General features: G+C 44.9%; 1 protein-coding gene across 1 annotated transcript in view; it reads left to right on the top strand.

Annotated features, from left to right (window-relative positions):
* Positions 1–1,374: 1,374 nt before the first annotated feature.
* The window catches only part of PARM1 (prostate androgen-regulated mucin-like protein 1), a 46,959-nt gene continuing 24,021 nt past the window's right edge, over positions 1,375–24,312 (top strand). The window contains exon 1 of the mRNA XM_083377940.1: positions 1,375–1,617. Coding sequence (XP_083234066.1) covers positions 1,560–1,617 — 58 coding nt within the window. The 5' untranslated portion in view covers positions 1,375–1,559. The remainder of the gene's footprint in view (positions 1,618–24,312) is intronic.

Below are 24,312 nucleotides of genomic sequence, written 5' to 3'. Positions count from 1 at the left end.
CCCCAGCTATGGAGCGGAGCAGCAACTGGTTCTGGGCCCTGGGGCTGAGAAGGAACCAGAGGGGCGTGGTGGGTGGGCTGCCTTCTGGCCCGCTAGATTCAGGTTTTTCCCTTGATTGGGGGCTGGAATGGGCTGGTCTCTTGCTGTCTCCAGGGTGGCCCCAGGCCAAATGTAAACACCCATGGGCACCCTAGGCTATGTGCTTCCAGAAGCGCCAGTCAGCTGGTGTCTGGCACGGATCCTGGGTTCTCAGCAGAGCCCCAGCAATATTGCGGCTCCATCTAATTCTCCCACAGGCCTGTGCAGCATTGCCATTGCTTCAGCTCATCCCCATGCTACACTTTTACACTTTTTTAACACCTTTTTTTTACAGTGGTTTTCAACTCATACGCGTACCACCAGTTGAAAAACCCTGCTGTAAAGCACCTGAAAGCAAGACAAAAAGCAATGGATGGTAACCAGTCAAGGAGAAAATCAAATTAGAATTAAGGAGAAATTCCTGACAGAACAATTTATCAACGGAATGTCTTACTTGTGGGTGCTCCAACGCTGGAGGTTGTTAAGAAGAGATTGGACAACGATTTGTTTGAAATCGTATTGGGCTTTCTGCTTAAAAAGATGATTGGACTAGAAGATTTCCAAGATCCCTTCCAACTCTGTTATTCTGTTTAAAAAAATTAAGTAGCACTGAAGTATTGCTATTTATCCAAATTATATTGTGGGACAATACTGATATATGCATGTTATATGCTTATGCTTTACAAGTCTGGATATTAGTTATAATTTGTAAACTTATATGGGAAGACAGTAATCTTTTTGTATCAACTTGCAAAATAAATTTGATATTATAGAAATTTGGAGCAATCAATGCTATGCATAAAATCAACCCCTCTTTCAGCAAAGGATGAGAAACCTGTTGCAAACATCATTTGCAGGCTGAATCTTGCAAATTGGGGACAAAGTCTTCGATTTCACATTACAAATGCTGACGTGTTATTTTGATTTGCATAGACTTAATAAACTGTATATACTAAATTTAATTCATTTATTTGTAAGAATGAACAGTTGGGACAACTGACGATTCGTTTTTCAAAAATATTTTCAACGCTAGGCCAGACAATTATATTGCTATGTATTGGGAAGCCGGCTGAAGGGGGCGGGGGATGAAAGATGCCAGGAGATAATCGGCCGGAGCAGGTAGCAGGGCGTTGTAACGACCAACTATCCTGCCAATGCCCGGTTCGACTTGCAGACACTTGCTAAATATGTTCGCACCGTCCAGCAGGGGCCGCCCTGGAATAGAGCGCGGGCGGCAGCCACGAAGGGCGGTAAGTGGCTGTGGGCGGTGGACGGAGACCCAGCGAGGGAGGCGTTTCGTTGCCGCAGTCCTGGAGGAAAGAAAAAAACGCGGTTCTTGAAGTGATTAGAGGAAGTGTTCACAATTCGGGTGATAGGATTTTTGCCCGCCTCTCAAAACCACGCAAGAAAGCGACTGGGAAACCAGCAAGACCGTCTTGCCGTTCCAGGACTTCGGCTCCAGCCAGTGGGTTGGCACGACCATGTCTCCTGAAGGTTGCCGGGCACCCTCCCTCCTTTGCCTGATTGTCATAGCGGCCGGTAAGGAAGCGGGAAGTGCAGTTCGTTAAAGAAAGTTTATCGGCTTAGCCGCTCGCGCGCATAGTCTTATATTTAACCAATAGCAAGTGGCCTATGTTCGCAGGACTCGCTTAATGTTAACTTATTCGTATTTTGCTTCAACTAGTTTTCTGCATTTTCACAACCCGGCGACGAGCCATAAATTACCGGCTGGCTTAGTGCACATCAGCTGTTCTTAAATACCGTTTGCTAATTTGTGGTTTAGGCCGTCATGTAAACGCAACTAGCGTGTCAGTGTTAAGTTGCAGCCTATTAGTAAGATCAGAGGCATCAATTCTGGCCAAGTCGGGATATAAATAGAGTTGATCAGAAGCTGAACGTGAGTCAGCAGTTCGATGCAGGCGAAAAAAAAGGAAAGCTAATATTTAGTTTGAATTATGACCAACTTATTTTAGAAATAATAGCTCCCCTGAAGACTCCTGCCGCACCGAGTGGGTGCAGTGCCATGAGAGAAGATTGTGCAAACAAACAAAACAAATGAGAAGAAAGCGTAAAGATGATCAGCCGCTAGGACAAAGCCTATAAGGTGAAAGTGAAGTGGCCTTCATCAAGTCCGGGGAGAGAAGAAGTAGAAAGATGAGGCTGGATGGCAGATATTCTGCCAATATTCGAAGCCTCTTACGCAGATCTGGGCAAAGAAGGCAAGATAGACCGTTAGGGGGAAAATCACTTTATAGTGGTAGCAACTGTTAAGCGATGCCGCCAATTACCACAGGAGATGCATCTCTCTGCCTCCCGCTCAATAAAACAGCCATCTGTTGGAAAAGTTGTATTTCTGGATTTCTTACATTAAATAGAGTACTATAGATTTGATGACCTGGAAAATTCTCATCCATTCTCTGGTTGTATAACATAAATGATTTTTTTGAAGCTGACATGGGTCATCTGAAGGTCCTTTCAGTTGATTTATCTTCTAAAAAAACTGAAAATACTCCCACTGTTTTCATTTTTAAGCCTGCAAGTATAGATTTTTCAAGTGCAGTGATTGAGATCTGCCCTTCAAAATGAGTTGTGGTCCTAAGCGTCATAAATACTATAGTGGTATGAGGCATTGAAATAGTTGGTTAGAAATACCAAGCAAATAGAATATGCTTTCCTAATGGAAATGCTAGAACTAAAGAGATAATATAAAATGAATATGCCACTTCAAGTGTCTTCAAAGAGTGTGTGTGATGTGAGGGAGGAGGCAGAGCATTGAGAGCCAAGATCTTCAAAGAAACAACACAAATATACAAGAAAGTGGAAAAAATAAAATTGGAGAAACCAAAACTTAACCATTCCAAACTACTTTCATAATGAGACAGGCAAGTAGTGAGGTAGAAAACAGATCTAGATGATGACTTGAAGAATAAGTACAAGGATTCTGTTTGGTCTCCATTTAAGATAAATAATTGCTGAGAACTGACTAATATGAATGGCTTTGTCTAATAGGTGTGTTACTGTAGGCATATATTATAATCTATTCTTTATAAATCCAGATTAGTTTGTAGCAATTTAAAAGTTTTATATAATAAAACAATGCATATGTATAGTCTAACATAATTGTGAAAATATGTGTAAACTTCTGAATGTGTGTATGTGTGCCATTCTACTACGGCACAACAGTTGTGTCACTTATATTTCCACTAGCATTTTTTGCAATCAATACACTGATGTGCACATACAGCTAGTACTCAATTGGGATCGGAACTTACGTTGCTAAGGAAATTATCATTAAGTGAATCATATCTAATTTTACAACTGTTTTGCTATGGTTGCTAAACAAATTACATGGTTGTTAAGTGAATCTGGCTTCTTGTGACTTGTTCGTTAGAAGCCCCTTGGAAAGGTCACAAATAACAATCACATGACCCTGAGGCACTGCAACTGTCATAAATACCTCCTGATTGCCAAGTGCCCAAATTTTGATTGTGTGGCTATGGGGAAATGTGATGGTCGTAAGACACTGTGATGGTCATAAGTGCAAGGACTGGTTATAAGTCACTTTTTTCATCACAATAGTAACTGCAAACAGTTGTTAAACAAATGGTTGTAAGTAGATGACTACCTGTATGTGAAACACACCTTTCTTCTACTTGACAAATTCCCCATATATTCCTACAATTTGAAGAGTTGAAGAGCAAAATATCTGGAGAAAGCTATATCAGTGGATAAAGAGTAGCTAGCTAATCAGGCTGATATGCATGGAATTGTATGTAACAGAGGTAGAAAAGCTCTCCCCATCCTATAGTTAGCAAGTTTGGCTGGAGAGATCACATCTATGAGAGCACAACATTATCTTGTGTGAGCATTAATCACCTATCTAATTGCTTAAGCTTTTCTTAATTGGGTTGTACTAGGGACTTGGGCCTCTAGAAATAGGCAACCATCAGTCTTCACCACTTGATTGTGCTTGAACAACTTGGCCTACCTTTCCTTGTTTTTTAGTGAATTTGCATAATTTGAGTTTTTGTTTATCATGAACAACCAAAGGAGCTGTCCTGGCTTTAAAGAAAGCTTGTTCAGTAACTTTGATTTCAGCAAGTGCTGAAACATTAGAAAAGTATTTGGTTTTAAAAAAAAGAATGCAAATAACAACTAAGAATCCCAAAGTGTTACTTTTGCTCACTCATACTGCTTTAATAAACAGTAATGAAGTGGGAAAGAGAAGTTACAGGTAGCATAAGTACTGTAAAGGTAAAGGTAAAGGTTCCCCCGCACATGCGTGCTAGTCGTTTCCGACTCTAGGGGCCGGTGCTCATCTCCGTTTCAAAGCCGAAGAGCCTGTGCTTGTCCGAGGACGTCTCCGTGGTCATGTGGCCGGCATGACTGGACGCCAAACGCGCACGGAACGCTGTTACCTTCCCACCGTAGTGGTCCCTATTTTTCTACTTGCATTTTTACATGCTTTCGAACTGCTAGGTTGGCAGAAGATAAGTACTGTACATACCCTCATTTAGAGATTCCAATTGGGAAAGGCAATTTGGTTGTTAAGCGAAGCAATCACTAAGTAAACCTTCAGCTATGCTTATGATCTTATTTCAGCTTTCCTTTGCTTTTTATAGACTTGCGAAAATTGTAAGTGTGACTATTGTCTGTAAAGTTACCTTTTCATCATCACCATTGTAACTGCCAACAATTGTTAAACGAGGCAGTTGTAAAATGAGTTTTATACAACCTGTGTGTGGAAATTATCCAGAATGTAACTCCCATAATTGTGATTTTTGATCTGGAAACAGAACTTTCCTCAGATCCTTGAGCAATGCTAGAAGAATTACTCTTGGATGTTAAGTACCGTATATACTTGAGTATAAGCCGACTCGAGTATAAGCCGAGACCCCCAATTTCACCCCCAAAAACTGGAAAAAGTTATTGACTCGAGTATAAGCCGATCCGCCGTTCTGCAAGCCTCTGCCGCCAGCAGAGGCTCGATCCGCCATTTTGCAAGCCTGAATACACAGGAATACCCTGTGTAGCCGCGGCTCGTCGGCAGGTCTCCGTTCCTCCTGCCGACCTTTGGGGAGGTTTGGGCGCCTCCCCAAACCTCCCCAAACCTCGGCAGGTCTCCGTTCCTCCTGCCGACCTTTGGGGAGGTTTGGGCGCCTCCCCAAACCTCCCCAAACCTCGGCAGGTCTCCGTTCCTCCGCGCAGACCTGCCGACCTTTGGGGAGGTTTGGGCGCCTCCCCAAACGTCCCCAAACCTCGGCAGGTCTCCGTTCCTCCGCGCAGACCTGCCGACCTTTGGGGAGGTTTGGGCGCCTCCCCAAACGTCCCCAAACCTCGGCAGGTCTCCGTTCCTGTTTGGGGACGTTTGGGCGCCTCCCCAAACGTCCCCAAACCTCGGCAGGTCTCCGTTCCTGTTTGGGGAGGTTTGGGCGCCTCCCCAAACCTCCCCAAGCCTCGGCAGGTCTCCGTTCCTCCGCGCAGACCTGCCGACCTTTGGGGAGGTTTGGGCGCCTCCCCAAACCTCCCCAAACCTCGGCAGGTCTCCGTTCCTGTTTGGGGAGGTTTGGGCGCCTCCCCAAACCTCCCCAAACCTCGGCAGGTCTCCGTTCCTGTTTGGGGAGGTTTGGGCGCCTCCCCAAACCTCCCCATGCCTCGGCAGGTCTCCGTTCCTCCGCGCAGACCTGCCGACCTTTGGGGAGGTTTGGGAGCCTCCCCAAACGTCCCCAAACCTCGGCAGGTCTCCGTTCCTGTTTGGGGAGGTTTGGGCGCCTCCCCAAACGTCCCCAAACCTCGGCAGGTCTCCGTTCCTCCGCGCAGACCTGCCGACCTTTGGGGAGGTTTGGGCGCCTCCCCAAACGTCCCCAAACCTCGGCAGGTCTCCGTTCCTGTTTGGGGAGGTTTGGGCGCCTCCCCAAACGTCCCCAAACCTCGGCAGGTCTCCGTTCCTCCGCGCAGACCTGCCGACCTTTGGGGAGGTTTGGGCGCCTCCCCAAACGTCCCCAAACCTCGGCAGGTCTCCGTTCCTGTTTGGGGAGGTTTGGGCGCCTCCCCAAACCTCCCCAAACCTCGGCAGGTCTCCGTTCCTGTTTGGGGAGGTTTGGGCGCCTCCCCAAACCTCCCCAAGCCTCGGCAGGTCTCCGTTCCTCCGCGCAGACCTGCCGACCTTTGGGGAGGTTTGGGCGCCTCCCCAAACGTCCCCAAACCTCGGCAGGTCTCCGTTCCTGTTTGGGGAGGTTTGGGCGCCTCCCCAAACGTCCCCAAACCTCGGCAGGTCTCCGTTCCTCCGCGCAGACCTGCCGACCTTTGGGGAGGTTTGGGCGCCTCCCCAAACGTCCCCAAACCTCGGCAGGTCTCCGTTCCTGTTTGGGGAGGTTTGGGCGCCTCCCCAAACGTCCCCAAACCTCGGCAGGTCTCCGTTCCTGTTTGGGGAGGTTTGGGCGCCTCCCCAAACCTCCCCAAGCCTCGGCAGGTCTCCGTTCCTCCGCGCAGACCTGCCGACCTTTGGGGAGGTTTGGGAGCCTCCCCAAACGTCCCCAAACCTCGGCAGGTCTCCGTTCCTGTTTGGGGAGGTTTGGGCGCCTCCCCAAACGTCCCCAAACCTCGGCAGGTCTCCGTTCCTCCGCGCAGACCTGCCGACCTTTGGGGAGGTTTGGGCGCCTCCCCAAACGTCCCCAAACCTCGGCAGGTCTCCGTTCCTGTTTGGGGAGGTTTGGGCGCCTCCCCAAACGTCCCCAAACCTCGGCAGGTCTCCGTTCCTCCGCGCAGACCTGCCGACCTTTGGGGAGGTTTGGGCGCCTCCCCAAACGTCCCCAAACCTCGGCAGGTCTCCGTTCCTGTTTGGGGAGGTTTGGGCGCCTCCCCAAACCTCCCCAAGCCTCGGCAGGTCTCCGTTCCTCCGCGCAGACCTGCCGACCTTTGGGGAGGTTTGGGCGCCTCCCCAAACGTCCCCAAACCTCGGCAGGTCTCCGTTCCTGTTTGGGGAGGTTTGGGCGCCTCCCCAAACCTCCCCAAGCCTCGGCAGGTCTCCGTTCCTCCGCGCAGACCTGCCGACCTTTGGGGAGGTTTGGGCGCCTCCCCAAACGTCCCCAAACCTCGGCAGGTCTCCGTTCCTGTTTGGGGAGGTTTGGGCGCCTCCCCAAACGTCCCCAAACCTCGGCAGGTCTCCGTTCCTCCGCGCAGACCTGCCGACCTTTGGGGAGGTTTGGGCGCCTCCCCAAACGTCCCCAAACCTCGGCAGGTCTCCGTTCCTGTTTGGGGAGGTTTGGGCGCCTCCCCAAACCTCCCCAAACCTCCCCAAACCTCGGCAGGTCTCCGTTCCTCCGCGCAGACCTGCCGAGGTTTGGGGAGGTTTGGGGAGGCGCCCAAACCTCCCCAAAGGTCGGCAGGAAGAACGGAGACCTGCCGAGGTTTGGGGAGGTTTGGGGAGGCGCCCAAACCTCCCCAAAGGTCGGCAGGTCTGCGCGGAGGAACGGAGACCTGCCGAGGTTTGGGGAGGTTTGGGGAGGCGCCCAAACCTCCCCAAACAGGAACGGAGACCTGCCGAGGTTTGGGGACGTTTGGGGAGGCGCCCAAACCTCCCCAAAGGTCGGCAGGTCTGCGCGGAGGAACGGAGACCTGCCGAGGTTTGGGGACGTTTGGGGAGGTGCCCAAACCTCCCCAAACAGGAACGGAGACCTGCCGAGGTTTGGGGACGTTTGGGGAGGCGCCCAAACCTCCCCAAAGGTCGGCAGGTCTGCGCGGAGGAACGGAGACCTGCCGAGGTTTGGGGACGTTTGGGGAGGCGCCCAAACCTCCCCAAACAGGAACGGAGACCTGCCGAGGTTTGGGGACGTTTGGGGAGGCGCCCAAACCTCCCCAAACAGGAACGGAGACCTGCCGAGGTTTGGGGACGTTTGGGGAGGCGCCCAAACCTCCCCAAAGGTCGGCAGGTCTGCGCGGAGGAACGGAGACCTGCCGAGGTTTGGGGAGGCGCCCAAACCTCCCCAAACAGGAACGGAGACCTGCCGAGGTTTGGGGAGGTTTGGGGAGGCGCCCAAACCTCCCCAAACAGGAACGGAGACCTGCCGAGGTTTGGGGACGTTTGGGGAGGCGCCCAAACCTCCCCAAACAGGAACGGAGACCTGCCGAGGTTTGGGGACGTTTGGGGAGGCGCCCAAACCTCCCCAAACAGGAACGGAGACCTGCCGAGGTTTGGGGACGTTTGGGGAGGCGCCCAAACCTCCCCAAAGGTCGGCAGGTCTGCGCGGAGGAACGGAGACCTGCCGAGGTTTGGGGAGGCGCCCAAACCTCCCCAAACAGGAACGGAGACCTGCCGAGGTTTGGGGACGTTTGGGGAGGCGCCCAAACCTCCCCAAACAGGAACGGAGACCTGCCGAGGTTTGGGGACGTTTGGGGAGGCGCCCAAACCTCCCCAAAGGTCGGCAGGTCTGCGCGGAGGAACGGAGACCTGCCGAGGTTTGGGGACGTTTGGGGAGGCGCCCAAACCTCCCCAAACAGGAACGGAGACCTGCCGAGGTTTGGGGACGTTTGGGGAGGCGCCCAAACCTCCCCAAAGGTCGGCAGGTCTGCGCGGAGGAACGGAGACCTGCCGAGGTTTGGGGAGGTTTGGGGAGGCGCCCAAAGCTCCCCAAACAGGAACGGAGACCTGCCGAGGTTTGGGGACGTTTGGGGAGGCGCCCAAACCTCCCCAAAGGTCGGCAGGTCTGCGCGGAGGAACGGAGACCTGCCGAGGTTTGGGGACGTTTGGGGAGGCGCCCAAACCTCCCCAAACAGGAACGGAGACCTGCCGAGGTTTGGGGACGTTTGGGGAGGCGCCCAAACCTCCCCAAAGGTCGGCAGGTCTGCGCGGAGGAACGGAGACCTGCCGAGGTTTGGGGACGTTTGGGGAGGCGCCCAAACCTCCCCAAACAGGAACGGAGACCTGCCGAGGTTTGGGGACGTTTGGGGAGGCGCCCAAACCTCCCCAAAGGTCGGCAGGTCTGCGCGGAGGAACGGAGACCTGCCGAGGTTTGGGGAGGTTTGGGGAGGCGCCCAAACCTCCCCAAACAGGAACGGAGACCTGCCGAGGTTTGGGGAGGTTTGGGGAGGCGCCCAAACCTCCCCAAACAGGAACGGAGACCTGGGGAGGTTTGGGGAGGCGCCCAAACCTTCCCAAACGTCGGCAGGTCTGCGCGGAGGAACGGAGACCTGCCGAGGTTTGGGGAGGCGCCCAAACCTCCCCAAAGGTCGGCAGGAGGAACGGAGACCTGCCGAGGTTTGGGGAGGTTTGGGGAGGCGCCCAAACCTCCCCAAAGGTCGGCAGGAGGAACGGAGACCTGCCGAGGTTTGGGGAGGTTTGGGGAGGCGCCCAAACCTCCCCAAACGTCGGCAGGTCTGCGCGGAGGAACGGAGACCTGCCGAGGTTTGGGGAGACGCCCAAACCTCCCCAAACGTCGGCAAGTCTCCGTTCCTCCGCGCCCTGCCTGCCTGCTTCTTTCCGCTGCGGAAAGAAGCAGGCAGGCAAGGCGCGGAGTTTGGGGAGGTGCGCGCGCACCTCCCCAAACCTCCCCAAACTTCGGCAGGTCTCGGACGGCGGTGGCTTGGGAGAGGTGCGGGCGATCCCGGAAGCACCAAAGCCTCGGCCGCGCACAAGTCCTCGGTAAGTTTTTTTTGTTGACTGGAGTATAAGCCGAAGTGGAATTTTTCAGCCCAAAAAGTGGGCTGAAAAATTCGGCTTATACTCAAGTATATACGGTAAGTACAATTAACTTAATAGTCAATAATGGATTAAACTACCCAATACTTTGAAAGTTTTTCCTTCCCCCTGAAGAATAGATTGTCAATGTGTTTTACTTAAAATATTCAGTAAGTATTGGAAAATTGCTAATAATATAGCAGTGAATCAAAATGTTCATCTAAGTAAGAAAAGAATTATTACAGTTTTCTTGATGCTGAGAATTGGCACTTTTAAAATTCATGGCAAGTGGCTGTATAGCATGCACTATGCATGGCGTGCCATATAATTCTCTAACCTTTTAATCAGTTATTTATTTATTTATTTATTTATTTATTTATTTATTTATTTGATTTATATACCGCCCTTCTCCTGAAGGACTCAGGGCGGTGTACAGGGCAATAAAAATAAGAATACAGGTTACAAGATTTAAAGTTGAATGATTCTGCCCAATGTAGTAGGTTAGTTAAAATAATGTTAAAACCCAAACCCATCAGGCCAGGCCGGCTTGTTCGAATAGATAAGTTTTTAGATCACGCCGGAAGGAGCGAAGGTCGGGGGCCATCCGGAGTTCAGCCGGTAAGCGGTTCCAAAGGATTGGTGCACCCACCGAGAATGCTCTCCCCCTGGGGGTCACCAGCCGACATTCTCTGACCGGTGGTACCCTGAGGAGGCCCTCTCTGTGGGAACGTACAGGACGGAGGGAAGTTGACGCCGGCAGTAGGTGCTCCCGTAGGTAATCCGGACCCATGCCATGTAGGGCTTTGTATGTCATCACCAGCACCTTGAATTTCACCCGGAAGGCAACTGGAAGCCAGTGCAGCTCACGGAGCAGAGGTGTAATATGGGAGTATCGGGAGACCCCCAAAAGAACTCATGCAGCTGCATTCTGTACCAGCTGAAGTTTCTGAGTGGTTCTCAAGGGCAGCCCCATGTAAAGAGCGTTGCAGTAGTCTAGACAAGAGGTCACAAGTGCATGGGTGACTGTACGCAAGGCATCCAGGTCCAGATAGGGTCGCAACTGGCGCACCAGACGAACCTGGGCGAAGGCCCCTCTAGTCACAGCTCCAATATGATCTTCTAAGGAGAGCTGTGAATCTAAGAGGACACCCAAATTGCGAGCCTTATCTACGGGGGGGGGGGGTAATAACTTTATCACTTCAGTCACTTTCAGATGTTCAGTTTATTTAAAAAAGATAGGGTGTATGCAAGTTTTTATTAGAGCAACAGTTCAAGGAAATTAATCTCTCTTCATTTTTAATATTTTTTAATATTTCCTCTCTACCATTTTCCTGGTTTCAATTGTCTTAATTGTGAGTTTACTGTTAGCAGATTCTGGTTTTTGGTTTTTTGCTATATTATGCCAATGTTGTTTATTACCTAGGATTTTTTGTATTCCAGCCTATAAGGCAAAGGTGGAGAGAGGAACAATTTTGCCATTAAGGTGGTTGTTGCCTCAGATGACAGTTGGCAAGAAACAGTTGTAATAGAAAGCTGGGCACATGTATCTGGCCCTGCTGCCTTCCCATCTGTTTGCTTAGGTGGCTTTTACAGATAAATTGAAAAGGGGATGCTGGCTTTTTCTGTGCCTCAGACTCAATCCAGGATTAGGAGCAAGGAAAGGACACCAAGGTTAGGCATCCCATTCCCCTTCTCATCTTTGTGCTTCTAAAACAAACAGAGACCTTTTCAATACTTAAGGTTGAAACAAGATTAGAAAATATATCTGTGAAACCTTTACACCAGGTCTGGCTTTTGCACTAAGCAAAGAAAAACTAGGCAAGAGAGAATTAACTGAAAAATAAACTTCAAATGGTATTGCTTTATATCCTTCCAGGGTTTATGCTAAAATTTATAAAGATGTTGTGGTTGCCTGGGAAAAGAAGCTTTTTTGCTTGTTGCCATAATTTGGGTTAATTGGTCCTTTGCTATGTTATGACAATATTGCTGTTTTGTATATAAAGCATTCTTGGTAAACAAGGAAGGCTTGAGATAAGGCATATTTGATGAAGAGTGTAACAGTGTTTGAACCCCCCCCCCCAAAAATTGTTCATGCTTGCTTAAGGCTGGTTGCTTTCTCTCCAGTCTGCTATATAAGGTAACAGAATAGTACAGATAACTAGTTATACTTCTCAAATAATCTGCTTTTGTCACTCAGTTCTTATCTTGCATACATTTGGATTCAACATAGGAATGGCATGGAGTTTAATCTAGCAATGCCTGCATTTTATTGCCTCTTGCCAAAGATTGTTTATATCTGTACTATGATAAGTACGTGTGTCCATCTGCCAACTGAATATTATAATAATACTGAGTATTATAATACTGGGTGGCTGCGGAGAAAAGAAGAAAATTAAAAAGTTGTTTATAAAAAGATGGAATATAATTTAAATAATATGACAGGCGGCACACTAAAGAGAGATTATGAATGCAGTTCCCATAATTCTGAACCATTTGAAGCCCTAATGCATCTACAAAATAATCAGGTAGAAGAAGGTTGCATCTCTGGTAATTCTGAAGCAATTGGAAAATGTGATGGGATTTCAGACAAAAAAAAATTAATAGAAGTTTGCTTTTTCAGATATGCAGTTCATGGAAGTTTAAATAATAATTCATCCTTAAGTTTCTTTGATATTTTATCCTCATTGTTCGAAGAGCCCTCAGAAGCAGGGGGAAAGCCTTGCATCTGAGAGTTGTACAGTTTGTCTTCTGTATAGGAAGTACAATGACCTGATGCATTGTCTTGCATAAAAGTTTCTGTATAATATTTTCTCTTAGGAGGGAAACAAAAACTCATAGAAGAGAAAACATGAACCATTCTGCCTTTAGGAATGGAACTATTGCCTTAAATTCATTTGTTCCAGGCTTCAAAAGACTTAAAGTGGCACTTTGGTTTTTGTTCTGAATCTTGCTTCAACTCAAATGCAGCACTTACATAATGCAGTAGTTTTAATTTTTGCTGGCTAACTTTGTAACCTGCTGTGTTTGGTTTTTTTCATCCAATACATTTGCTATATGTTTATGATCGAGGTTCATTAGGGAGAAAGTAGGTGCTGGTGAGTCTTGCTTAAATCTCTTCATGTGTCCCATTTTAAAAAGATATAGAAACAGACCTTTGGGTAAGTGGCCATGGCAGTGGACAATCAGTTTATTCACTCCTTAAAGGTAGCCCTTGACTTACAGCCAGTTTTCTAACTACTGGGCAAAGTTATAATGACTTTTAAAAAGCTTATGACCCATCCTCAAACTTACAGCTGCCATTCCCCACCCTGTGATCAAATTATTGCATTTCAGGTGTTTTGCAACTGGCTCACATTTGTAATTTTTTGCACCATCCTTTGGTCATGTGACCATGATTTGCTATTTTTTTGCCAGTTTCCAGCAAAAATCTTGCCTATGGAGATTCTCAGTCATCCAAGTCATAAGTTAGCCCAAAGATGCTTTTTTCCCAAGGCAACTGGACTTTCTTATTTGTCTTTTGAAGATGTTTTGCTTCTCATCCAAGAAGCTTCTTTTTTATTGAAAAGTTATAACAGTACATTTTATTTTTAACAAAACAAAACAAAACCCCTCCCAACCCCCTCCCCTCTTCCCAACCCTCCCCAACACCTCCCTCCCTCCCCCTCCCCCCTCCCCGACTTCCCAGAGCTAAATACAAGGTATAAAAGTACAAACAATCATAGTCTACCATATGCAAACAACAATAAACTATTAAATCTATCGCACGTTAACTCTTATAAAATAACTACAAGCAATATAAATATCACATCAATACTTATTCAAATGCTAAGTGAAACTTTTTAGTCCCATATTTATTCTGGATATAATCAATCCATTTTTTCCACTCCACAATATATCTCTGTTGCGAATGGTCTTTCAAGTACGCTGAGATCTTTGCCATTTCCGCCAGGTTGGAAACAAGAAGCTTCTTCAGCTCTGAAGGAGGAATGGAAGGATTTATACTCCTTACAAACAGCTGGTTATTTGTATTCTTTAAGAGAGTCATTGAGGCCATTTGGAGGTTTACCTGTGTCCACAGGGTTACCTGAGCAGTGCAAATGGCTGTGGATACTTTTCAACAGTTCCAAAAAGGCTCCACAGCTATTTGCAATACTCAGGTGACCCTGACAACACAGATGAACTCCAGATGGCATCAATGACTCTAAAGAATGCAAATGACCAGCTGTCTGCAAGTAGTATAAATCCTTCCATTCTACCATCCAGTCAGATCTGAAGAAGGTTTTGATTGATTGATTGATTGATTGATTGATTGATTGATTGATTGAGATTAAGTAGCCCTTGGGCCATATGAAGAAGCTTCTTGGATGAGAAGTGAAATGTCTTCAAAGAAAAACAAGAAAGTCCAGTTGCCTCATGAAAAAAGCATCTTTGGGACAGCAAAAACCTTCCATTTTGAACAATAGGTTTTCTTAATGACCTTGTAATTCACTTTACAACTAACTGCAGTGATTGGCTTTACAGAGTGCAAAAATGGTCATAAAATTGAGTCTGGTCACATGGTATTTTGACTTGTAATCAAAATTTCTGGGTTTGTTATGGTTATAAGTCAAGGATCACTATTTGCTCCTTTCTTGCTGTTACTGTCACTTCTTTGGGGCTTAGATCTGATTTTTAATAAAAATAGATAAAATATGTTTCCTAGATGATTTAAGGAAGCTAACTCTGGACATATCTAATCAGTCCACTTACATTTCTTATTTAGCTGAAAAGAGAGGACTAGTTCACAAATCCCTGATTACTGTTATCTTTTAAATACAGACCCATTTTCTAGAATGTCAGTTTTCAAGGCTATTTTACAACATCTCAAATAAAATGTAATATTTAAAACAAAACAAAAAATAGAATCAACCTCAATAATTTAATTCTGGCATTAATCTCATACTTTTAAACTGATAGATCAGTGTAATTTCTTGCAATAGTGGAGTTCTGCAAAAATAGTCTGTAGCAAAAGTGAACATTGAAATCAGGGCTTCCGTGTGTGCTACATGTCACACATAAATGAGGGTGGGGCTTCAGTTATATAATTACAACCACCCTCTTGAATTTTTTTGACACACCACAGATACCCCAATTGTGATAATTATAGGTTCATAAATCTTATCAGTTCCCAGGCAAGTAGTATGTGACTATTAAATACATTAGAAAACTGTGGATTGATTGATTATCAACTTATCATTTACTCCAAATTATATTATTAACAGTATTCCAGATCTTTTATTGCTTTCTTACATGCTGCATTTGTCAGTCATCAGGATATTTCTGAGTACCTGTAAATGTGATCCAAGAATATTCAGACTTAATTTTATAGAAGGGTTTGGGCTGTAGATTATTGTTTCTCTTCTAGGCATGTATAGTTTCATTTCTTATCCAGCAACAGACATTTCCTGTCTTGGGTATGTTTCTGTCCTTTGCCCTTTCAAATGAACTTTTTCTTTCAGCAGATCTGCCCCACCCAACTAGGCAATAGTAAGTGATGCAGCAATTACTTCTTTTAGCTTGTATTGTGTTAACACCTTCCTCCCCAAGTCATATGAACAAGGTCCAAAGAAGAAAATGCCTTCTCCTGTGCTAACTGGGAATTCCAGGAGATCTTTAAGCCTAGTAGTTAATTTGGAGAGGTCTAAGCATTTTGACCCATGCTACCAAATTACAATTTCCACAAACACAAACAGGTATGGAGAAAAAATATTTGCAAACCAAAAACATTTTTAGATTTGTGTATCCCATTGTTCCTATTTTTATAAACAACTCAAGGTGATATACATACCTAATGTTCTTCCTCTTCCTTTCCCCACAACAACCCTGTGAGATGAACTGGGCTGAGAATGCCTGGCCCATCCAGTTTTCATGCCTAAGGCAGGACTAAAACTTGTAGTCTCCTGGCTTCTAGCCTGGTGTCTTAACCACTAGACCAAAGTGACTCTTTAAAAAAAAACACCCAGATTTTTTTAACACAATAAAACGATCAAAAACTAACGTGGTTGTTGTCCACAGTCATAACAGGAACTGAAGGACTCTCAAAATAAAAATAGTTTTAGAAACATTTGGAATGAAAGGAGAGTCAAGGTCAAATTTAACTTGGTTGGGTGGATTTCAAAATACAAATGCTGTTGGAGAAAAAGCCTAATGCATAATCTATATCTTGTATTGCATGTGGGGTCAAGACTATTTTCTAGGACATCAGGCTGGATGGGCAGAATCATACCTGTCAGGGTACATCTTGTTGATAAATACACTTAAAATAATATTTACAGTATATTAAGAATCCACACAGCAAAAGAACAAGTATGGGTAGGTTTTAAGTACTTTTTTTTTAAAAAAAAGTTTAGGCTTCAGAAAGGCAGGGTGAACCAAAGAAGTCCATTCATTTAAGAAGCAGAAAAATATAAACATTGAAAGAAAACATGCCTTAAATGTTGTTTATGAAATTGCCAGCACACTCCCTCCTCTACATGCTGACATCACAGCTATTTTCAAGGTATATGCATTATCTGAGAAGAATATCCCACGTAAAACCTGAAGTCTGCTATGCTTTATGAGGCAAGTCTCAGCTTATTACATGAGTCCTTCTAGATGTTTGATAAGTGATGTAGTAAAATGCTCCTGTTTGCTAGTCACAAGTCATGCAACATAGGGAAGTAATAAATAATCAGAAAGGAATAATATATTATCATTAGACATTTTTCCTGCCATCTGTGGACTAGTAAATTCTAGAGAGCTTTTTTTTCATTGTTCACTGATAGGCCTATGAAATGGTATCTTTGAAAAAACAAGTTAACTTTATTAAGAATTTTGCCAGTTTTCTCTTTGGAGACAGGGAGCAAGGTAACCCTGTTGTTTTTCAGGTTCTGTTGGGTATGCCAAACGAAAAGGTGTCAAAGTTGAAGGGAAATCAATGAAGAGGGACTGAGACAGAAGGTTTCTCCATGGAAACCAGTCCTGAAACTGGGAAAGAAAAGCAATTGGGGCTTGTTTTTCAGACACAAATGGGAGAGGCAGAGAAACTGGGAATTCACCTGTCAAGAGCCATGATAACGTCCTTCCAAACAGAACATATGACCAAAAGAATCAAGCTGGAGAATGGATTGAAATTTTGGAGCCATTTCTTATGCCAGCTGAGCCCTTAGATTGTGAAACAAGTCATATGATCTTTGGCAAGGATTGTAAATGGAATTTTACTTTTTCAGTCACAAAGATATTAAAATTGATTCCTCCCATTTTAGAAATATACAAAGGAAAAGTTTTATCCTTTCTTTTTCACGTACCCTGTTTGAAGGTTGGCTAAGAGAACATTACTGATAAAACTTGGAGTGTATCAAACTCAGTGAACGGCCTGACAATTAAATAGCTGGTTTTAAAAGATTGCAATGTCTTTTTAGCTAAAGCTGTTTTTTTTATCAGCAGATCCTTTTACATTAGAAGTTATACGTTTATAAGCAATGGTTCATAACCTTTTAATTTAATTTAATTAATTTAATTTAATTTATTAATATTTCTATACCGCCCTTCTCCCGAAGGACTCAGGGCGGTGTACAGGGCAAGAATAAAACACAAAGCTACAAAAATTAAAAAGTAATTAAATACATGCCCAACAATAAATACATTAATAAAACCCCAATAAAATGATAGTAAAAACCCCACCAATCCCCCCTCAGGCCACGCCGGCTTGTTCGAACAGGTATGTTTTCAGATCGCGGCGAAAGGAGCGAAGATCGGGCGCCGTCCGGAGCTCAACCGGTAACTGGTTCCATAGCTCCGGGGCGCCCACAGAGAAAGACCTCCCCCTGGGGGCCACCAATCTACATTCTCTGACCGGTGGCACCCTGAGGAGGCCCTCTCTGTGGGAACGCACAGGGCGAAGGGAAGTTGACGCCGGCAGCAGGTGTTCCCTGAGGTACTCCGGACCCCTGCCATGTAGGGCTTTAAACACCATGACTAGTACCTTGAATCTCACCCGGAAGACAACTGGCAACCAATGCAGCTCACGGAGCAGAGGTGTAACATGGGAGTATCGGGAAACTCCCAACACAACTCTCGCGGCTGCATTCTGTGCCAGTTGGAGCTTCCAGGTGGTCCTCAAGGGCAGCCCCATGTAGAGAGCGTTGCAGTAGTCTAGTCGAGAGGTCACGAGCGCGTGAGTGACTGTGCATAGATCATCCCGGCTTAGATAGGGCCGCAACTGGCACACCAGGCGAACCTGGGCGAAAGCCCCCCTAGTCACAGCTCCTATGTGGTCTTCCAGAGTGAGCCGTGAATCTAGGAGGACTCCCAAGTTGCGAGCCCTATCTACGGGGGGTAATAATTCGCCCCCCATAGAAAGAGATGGAATGTCCGAATAAACCCGGGATGAAGGTATGCAAAGCCACTCGGTCTTGTCGGGGTTGAGTTGAAGTCTGTTCCTCCCCATCCAGACCCGAACCGCCTCCAGGCAACGGGACATCACGGTGAGGGCATCACTGGGGTGGTTTGGGGTCGAAAAGAAAAGCTGGGTATCATCAGCATACTGATGATACCCAACTCCAAAACCACGAATGATCTCACCCAGCGGTTTCATATAGATGTTGAACAGGAGAGGCGAGAGGACTGACCCCTGAGGAACTCCACAAATGAGAGACCTCGCGGTCGACCTCTGCCCTCCTGCCAACACCGACTGCGAGCGTCCCTGGAGATAGGAGGAGAGCCACTGTAAAACCGTGCCTCCCACTCTCAATCCCCTAAGACGCCGCAGCAAGATACCATGGTCGATGGTATCGAAAGCCGCTGAGAGGTCTAATAGGACCAGAACAGAGGAATGCCCCCTGTCCCGGGCCCTCCAGAGATCATTCACCAGCGCGACCAATGCCGTCTCCGTGCTGTACCCGGGCCTGAAACCCGATTGGTACGGGTCTAGATAATCCGCTTCATCCAGGACCAGAGGGAGCTGATGTGCCACCACACTCTCAACAACCTTCGCAAGAAAGCGAAGGTTGGAGACAGGACGAAAGTTGTTCAATACAGCTGGGTCCAAGGCAGGCTTCTTGAGGAGAGGCCTCACCACCGCCTCTTTCAAGACGGCGGGGAAGCTACCCTCACTCAAAGAAGCCGATATAACTGCCTGGAACCAGCTGCGTGTCCTCTCCCGGGCTGCATAGACCAGCCAGGAAGGGCACGGGTCCAATAAACATGTGGTGGTGCTCAGCCTCCCCATGATCCTGTCCACTTCCTCCGGAGTCACAGAATCAAACTCCTCCCAGGTGATATCGACAAGACCACCCGTGTCCTGCTCGACAGACTCTGCCCAGTCAGAGTCCAGACCGATCCGAATCCGAGCGATTTTGTCCGACAGATGCTGGTTAAACTCCTCGGCACGACCCTGCAAGGGATCCTCCCTCACCTCCTGATTCAGGAGGGAGCGAGTCACCCTAAACAGGGCGGCCGGGCGATTATCTGCGGACGCGATAAGGGTGGCGAAGTGGTTAGACCTCGCCTCCCTTATCGCAGCGAGATAAGACCTAGTGTAGGTTCTTAGTCGCAATCGATCGGATTCGGATCGGCTGGATCTCCAACCGCTCTCTAGGCCCCGCTCTCTTTAGGAGCTTTGTTATTCTTTTTATTGTCTAGAGATACTGTGAAGAAACCAAAGACATCAAAGATTTCACAATATACAGCATAAACTTTCAAATAATGTTGAAATGGCTTCAAACTGTACATCAAATGTTCCTTATAGGGACTTATCAACTGATGTCAGCTTAAAAAATTGCTGGACTTTGCAGAAGGGTTAGAAAAAAATGCTATCTCCCAAAGGGTTAAAGTATTTTATAGCCATAGGGATAATATAAATGCAGTTTTCTGATTAAGAACATCTGACTTAAGAACAACCCCCAAATACAAATGGACTGCCTACAGCAGGGGTAGGCAACGTCTGCTCTTTTATGACTCATGGACTTCAACTCCCAGAATTCCTGAGTCAGCTAATTCTGGGAGTTGAAGTCCATGAGTCATAAAAGAGCCGAGGTTGCCTACCCCTGGCCTACAGTATTACTAAAAATGACAGACAGTGTTCTTCAAGCTGACAGAGCGCTAAAGCTGTCAATGGTTTCAGGAATCCCTGAAGCCACACATTTTAATGATGACCACCAGTTTTAATAATAGGCAGTCTGTTTGCAAGTACAATTGCTGACTTAAATACAAATTTGAGTTCAGGAATGAGGCTCATTCTTAACCCACTAATTACCTAGCTGTAATTAGGTTGTGATAAATAACTTTCTAGAAAGTATTTAGTTCATTATTGGGACGCCTGTTTTATCCATTAAGGAACCTTTAACTGGTATGATTCTGCTTTCTGTATTAAGAATATTTTAATTCGTAGTTTGCACATGACCTCTAGGCTAAAACACATTGAAGGAATAGTTCAATCTCAAAAGTGAAAGGAATAGAAATTACTTTGCCTAGTAGAACACAGTTAGCCTTTTTGGGGAGACAATTCCAAACTTAGGGCATTGCTCTGAAAATATCCATTCCTACTTTCCTTTAGAATGGTTGGGATCAGAGGATTCCATCAGCTTCAGAAATCAGGTGAATAATAACTCCACAGGCCCAGGTAGATCATCTACTTTAAATGCTTCAAATCTGTTTAAGTCCCAGTCTGTCAAGTTCTTACCCACAAGCATCAATATGAAAACAGCAGATTGGTGCTCTCACATTCTGGACCTTGAATTGCACTGCTGAGGCATTCCCACTTCTGCTTCTCTAGTTGCTGCAGTGCCATAACTGTGGTTTTGGTTGCAGCCCTACTTCTTGAAAAAAAGTAGATGGATTATTTATTCACTTTTTGGATATTGACCATTCTGTTCTCTTAAAGCTGTGGCTGTTCCAGAAATTGGGGCAGCATGAGTAAAGCCAGGATAGGGGGCAGCAGTGGCAGCCACAGAAATTGTGGGTCTGGGTTACTTAAAAAAGCTATGCTGCTAAAGAGGAAGTTGTGATAGCAACAGTAAGTAGGTAAACTTTATTACCCTATTTGATAACATATGGCAGGACCAGCTTTTGAAATGGCAGTAGAGGAGAAGAAGATAAGTGAGTTTAGATGGTGCTACCCTTAGTATAAATATAAGAAATGGTTGGAATTAAGGTAGTACAGCAGGCTGACATGTAGCCCGATTTTTAATCTTGATATTATTTCATTACTTTCTGTTAATGTACATTTCTTGAGGAATTGTTCAGGCCAGCATAGACACAATACTTCTTTTGTGTAAAATTAGCAGGATAAGGCAAACATTGAGGCAACTTGCCTCAACCGACACAATTTACCTCAAAATTAATAGAGAAATGAGATCTTGACTTTAAATTTTAAATGTGCTACAGAAAGACCCATCATGGAACTGATATCACTTTTTATTTATTTAAGATAGAAAGTCATGTGTCTTGGCAGTTTGGGAAATATACAAAGAAAATGGTTATTTTAGGGACTATGACTAATTAAATCTGTGGGTAATTAGATCTGATAAACTGGATATACAACTGTACATAGTTTCAGAATAAATCTTCCAGTCCAGTTATGTGCACTGATCATAGGACAGAATTGTTGTTATTAATTTTATTCAGACATGAAATAAATTAAGTCTTGTGCTTAATTCTGTTTGAAGCTTTGCAGCAGCCTTAATTCCACAAAGAACAAGAAATTATGGGAATTATACTCCAGCACATCTGGAGAATTAGGAGGCTGGGGAAGTGCATTACAAAACAATCAAGTGAGAAATAGTGTTCAGGCCTGTTCTTTCTCTTTTTCCTCTCTTTCCATAGGATATATATAAAATTTAACAAGAGTCAGAATAGAGTAGGAATCATTTCAGTTACTTTCCTCTCTTTATTCCCCATATTTCATTTGCAAAGGAAAAATGTATGCTTCACCATGAGATCTTTGGTCCATCAACATAGCAGAAAATTCAGAAGCAAAGGAAGCAAGTTACAATGAAGACCTGTAGAAAGCCACTTTGTACTCTCAAACGGTTTTCTCTCTTTTCTGAGTACCTCAGTCACAGATAGGCATAAATTTAATTTTATTTCTAACTGTGGTCGTGTAGACACAAATTAAATATCATAGCCCATTCAGCTTTCCCCAATCTATTGTCTTCCCCAGATTCCCCAACCAGGAGTTCTAAAACCATGCTAATTGGAGAATTCAGAGAGTTGTAATCCCAGCACTTTTGGAGGGTATCAGGTTGTACAAGACTAATCCTTGTTAATGACATTTTTTCTAAGAGGTAAAAGGAGATAGGCCTTTGCTTTGGTCTTTCCTGCTGCTCTTTCCAAGAATGTTTTTCTGAGCAAACTCCCTTTTTAAATGGTTAGAGTGTGTGTGTGTGTGTGTGTGTGTGTGTGTGTGTATTTTCTGCATCAGAAAATTAGAATTAAGGGCTTTTGAGCACACTGAAATGGTGGTTGAAATTGCATTGATATCCAGAGGCATTATTCAGAAGAATAAGAGGCTAATACCCTTCAGATTTTTGAGATGTTATGTGATATAAGCAGTGGTGGGATACAGATATGGGAACAACCGGTTCTCTGTGCGGATGCTGCTTCTGGAAATCCATTCAGGGCCTGGGCAACAAAAAATTAGCTACCAGTTCTACCGAACTGGTATGAACTGGCTGAATCCCAGTATCTCACTGCTTTAAAAGGGGAGTTTGCTCAGAAAAACATTCTTGGAAAGAGCAGCCTGATCTTGTTGGATTTCCATATCTTTGATGTGTTGTTTGAATGCATTAAGTACACGCTCATACCCCATCATTAGAAGCACTTCCTTGAAGAAGCTAAGATACTAGTTTTTGTAAAATGGTTCTAAACCATACTGATTTGTAATTGTCTTCTATATTCATAATTGTCTCAAACCTGTAGGGGGGAAAGAGTAATTTTAATCATACACCTGTTTCTACTTTAAATAATCCTGTCTCCCTCCTTAGTACTACTACTACTACTACACTTGGGATACAGCACGCTACCTGAAATATACAGTAGCTGTTAGGAATTTGGATTGCACACTTTCCAGAGGAGTAAAAGAGGAGTAAGGTCCCAGCTAAGCATCAAAGAGTAGTTGTGCATGAGCCTTAGATGAATATAACTTCAGTGCTACTGGAATATATTGTTCTATGGAAAAATTAAAAGACTGAATTGCAATTCAGGTCTTTTTGCAAAGATCATAATCTTAATTTTACTGAAGTTGATTCCACATTGTATACTCACAACTGGGAAACACAACTAGTCATGATAGCTTTTTATTATTATTATTAACAGTCTTTTTGTTTGAAATGTTGCTGTTGCACAGGAAAGAAGCTTCAGTACTCTCAAGGTTACATTTAACATCTACAATACTGCAATTATCAGTCAGAGTAACTATAACAAGTTATTTACACTTATTCATTACAGAGTAAAGATCTGCTTTTTGTAACCCATAGAAGTTAAGCTAGCTATGCAAATCTGTAGAATCACCCTTGCTTGTTTTATTTAATTATTTATTTTATGGAACAATTGTTATTTAGAATAATTTCTGCTGTTTTCTTATATGGAGCAGCAAACTAAACTCCTTCCTCTGACTACTAGGTGACTTGTTCAGCATTTACTTTTGTTTCTGGTATTCTCTGAAATCCCAGGAAATAAAATTCTTCATTCGCTTGCTCAAAAATAAAAAGAAAAGAAAAAAAATCAATCCAATAATCCAAGTCTCAGATCAATACTATTTTACTATTGCTTTTATGTAGAATAGAGATCTAGGACCATAATGAATTACAAAAGTATAATTAAAATACATTGGTTGTTAAATATGTTTAAAACACAATTGGATTTGAAAGCACTTTTGCTATAGCTTATGTTAACCCGTTTTACAGGACGGGTATAGTAAAAAAAAAAAAACAACAGGTCATTCCTCGTCACCTCCAAGGACTGCATGTGGAAATGTCAGCTGACTTGTCAGAATGACTTAGTGACACAAAGCAGACTGTTCTGCTCAACAGAATAGGCCTGGCAGAGAAGCCTGTTAGACTGGCAGTTCTTTGGATCTGGCGAAGGGATGTTGTCTCAAGCAGCAGAACTTGGAAGGAGGTGATTTATGCAAGGCAGAAAGAGATGTGTATGACTCCTGGTAGATGAAATCCAATTACTTTGAGAGAATGCAGGCTGTTTTAAATCATAAACAAATAGACTGTGGAGAATGAAGCTTAGAAATCTCTACTTTTCTCCCATACCTCTTGCAGTATAATGAAACATGTTCAGGCTTTTTATGGCTCTGTACCGGAATCACTTAGCAAAATCCCCAGGCTGCATCTTAAATGCTCCACATCCCTTCATCTAACATTCAAGGCCATCAAACTCTTGAGGCACTGATCAATGTCTCAGTGAAGTGGTAATCTTCTGTCTGGACCATACTTTCTCAGACTTGAAGAAAGTTTTTTAAAATGTGCTTATAGAAAACAAATGGACATCAATATGAAATCTTTACTCCATAAAAACCAGCTTTCTAAATA

Source organism: Vipera ursinii (genome assembly GCF_947247035.1).
Source record: "Vipera ursinii genome assembly, chromosome: Z".
NCBI lineage: Eukaryota > Metazoa > Chordata > Lepidosauria > Squamata > Viperidae > Vipera > Vipera ursinii.
The sequence above is the reverse complement of the archived record's forward strand: the minus strand, read 5'-3'. Positions and strand labels throughout refer to the sequence as shown.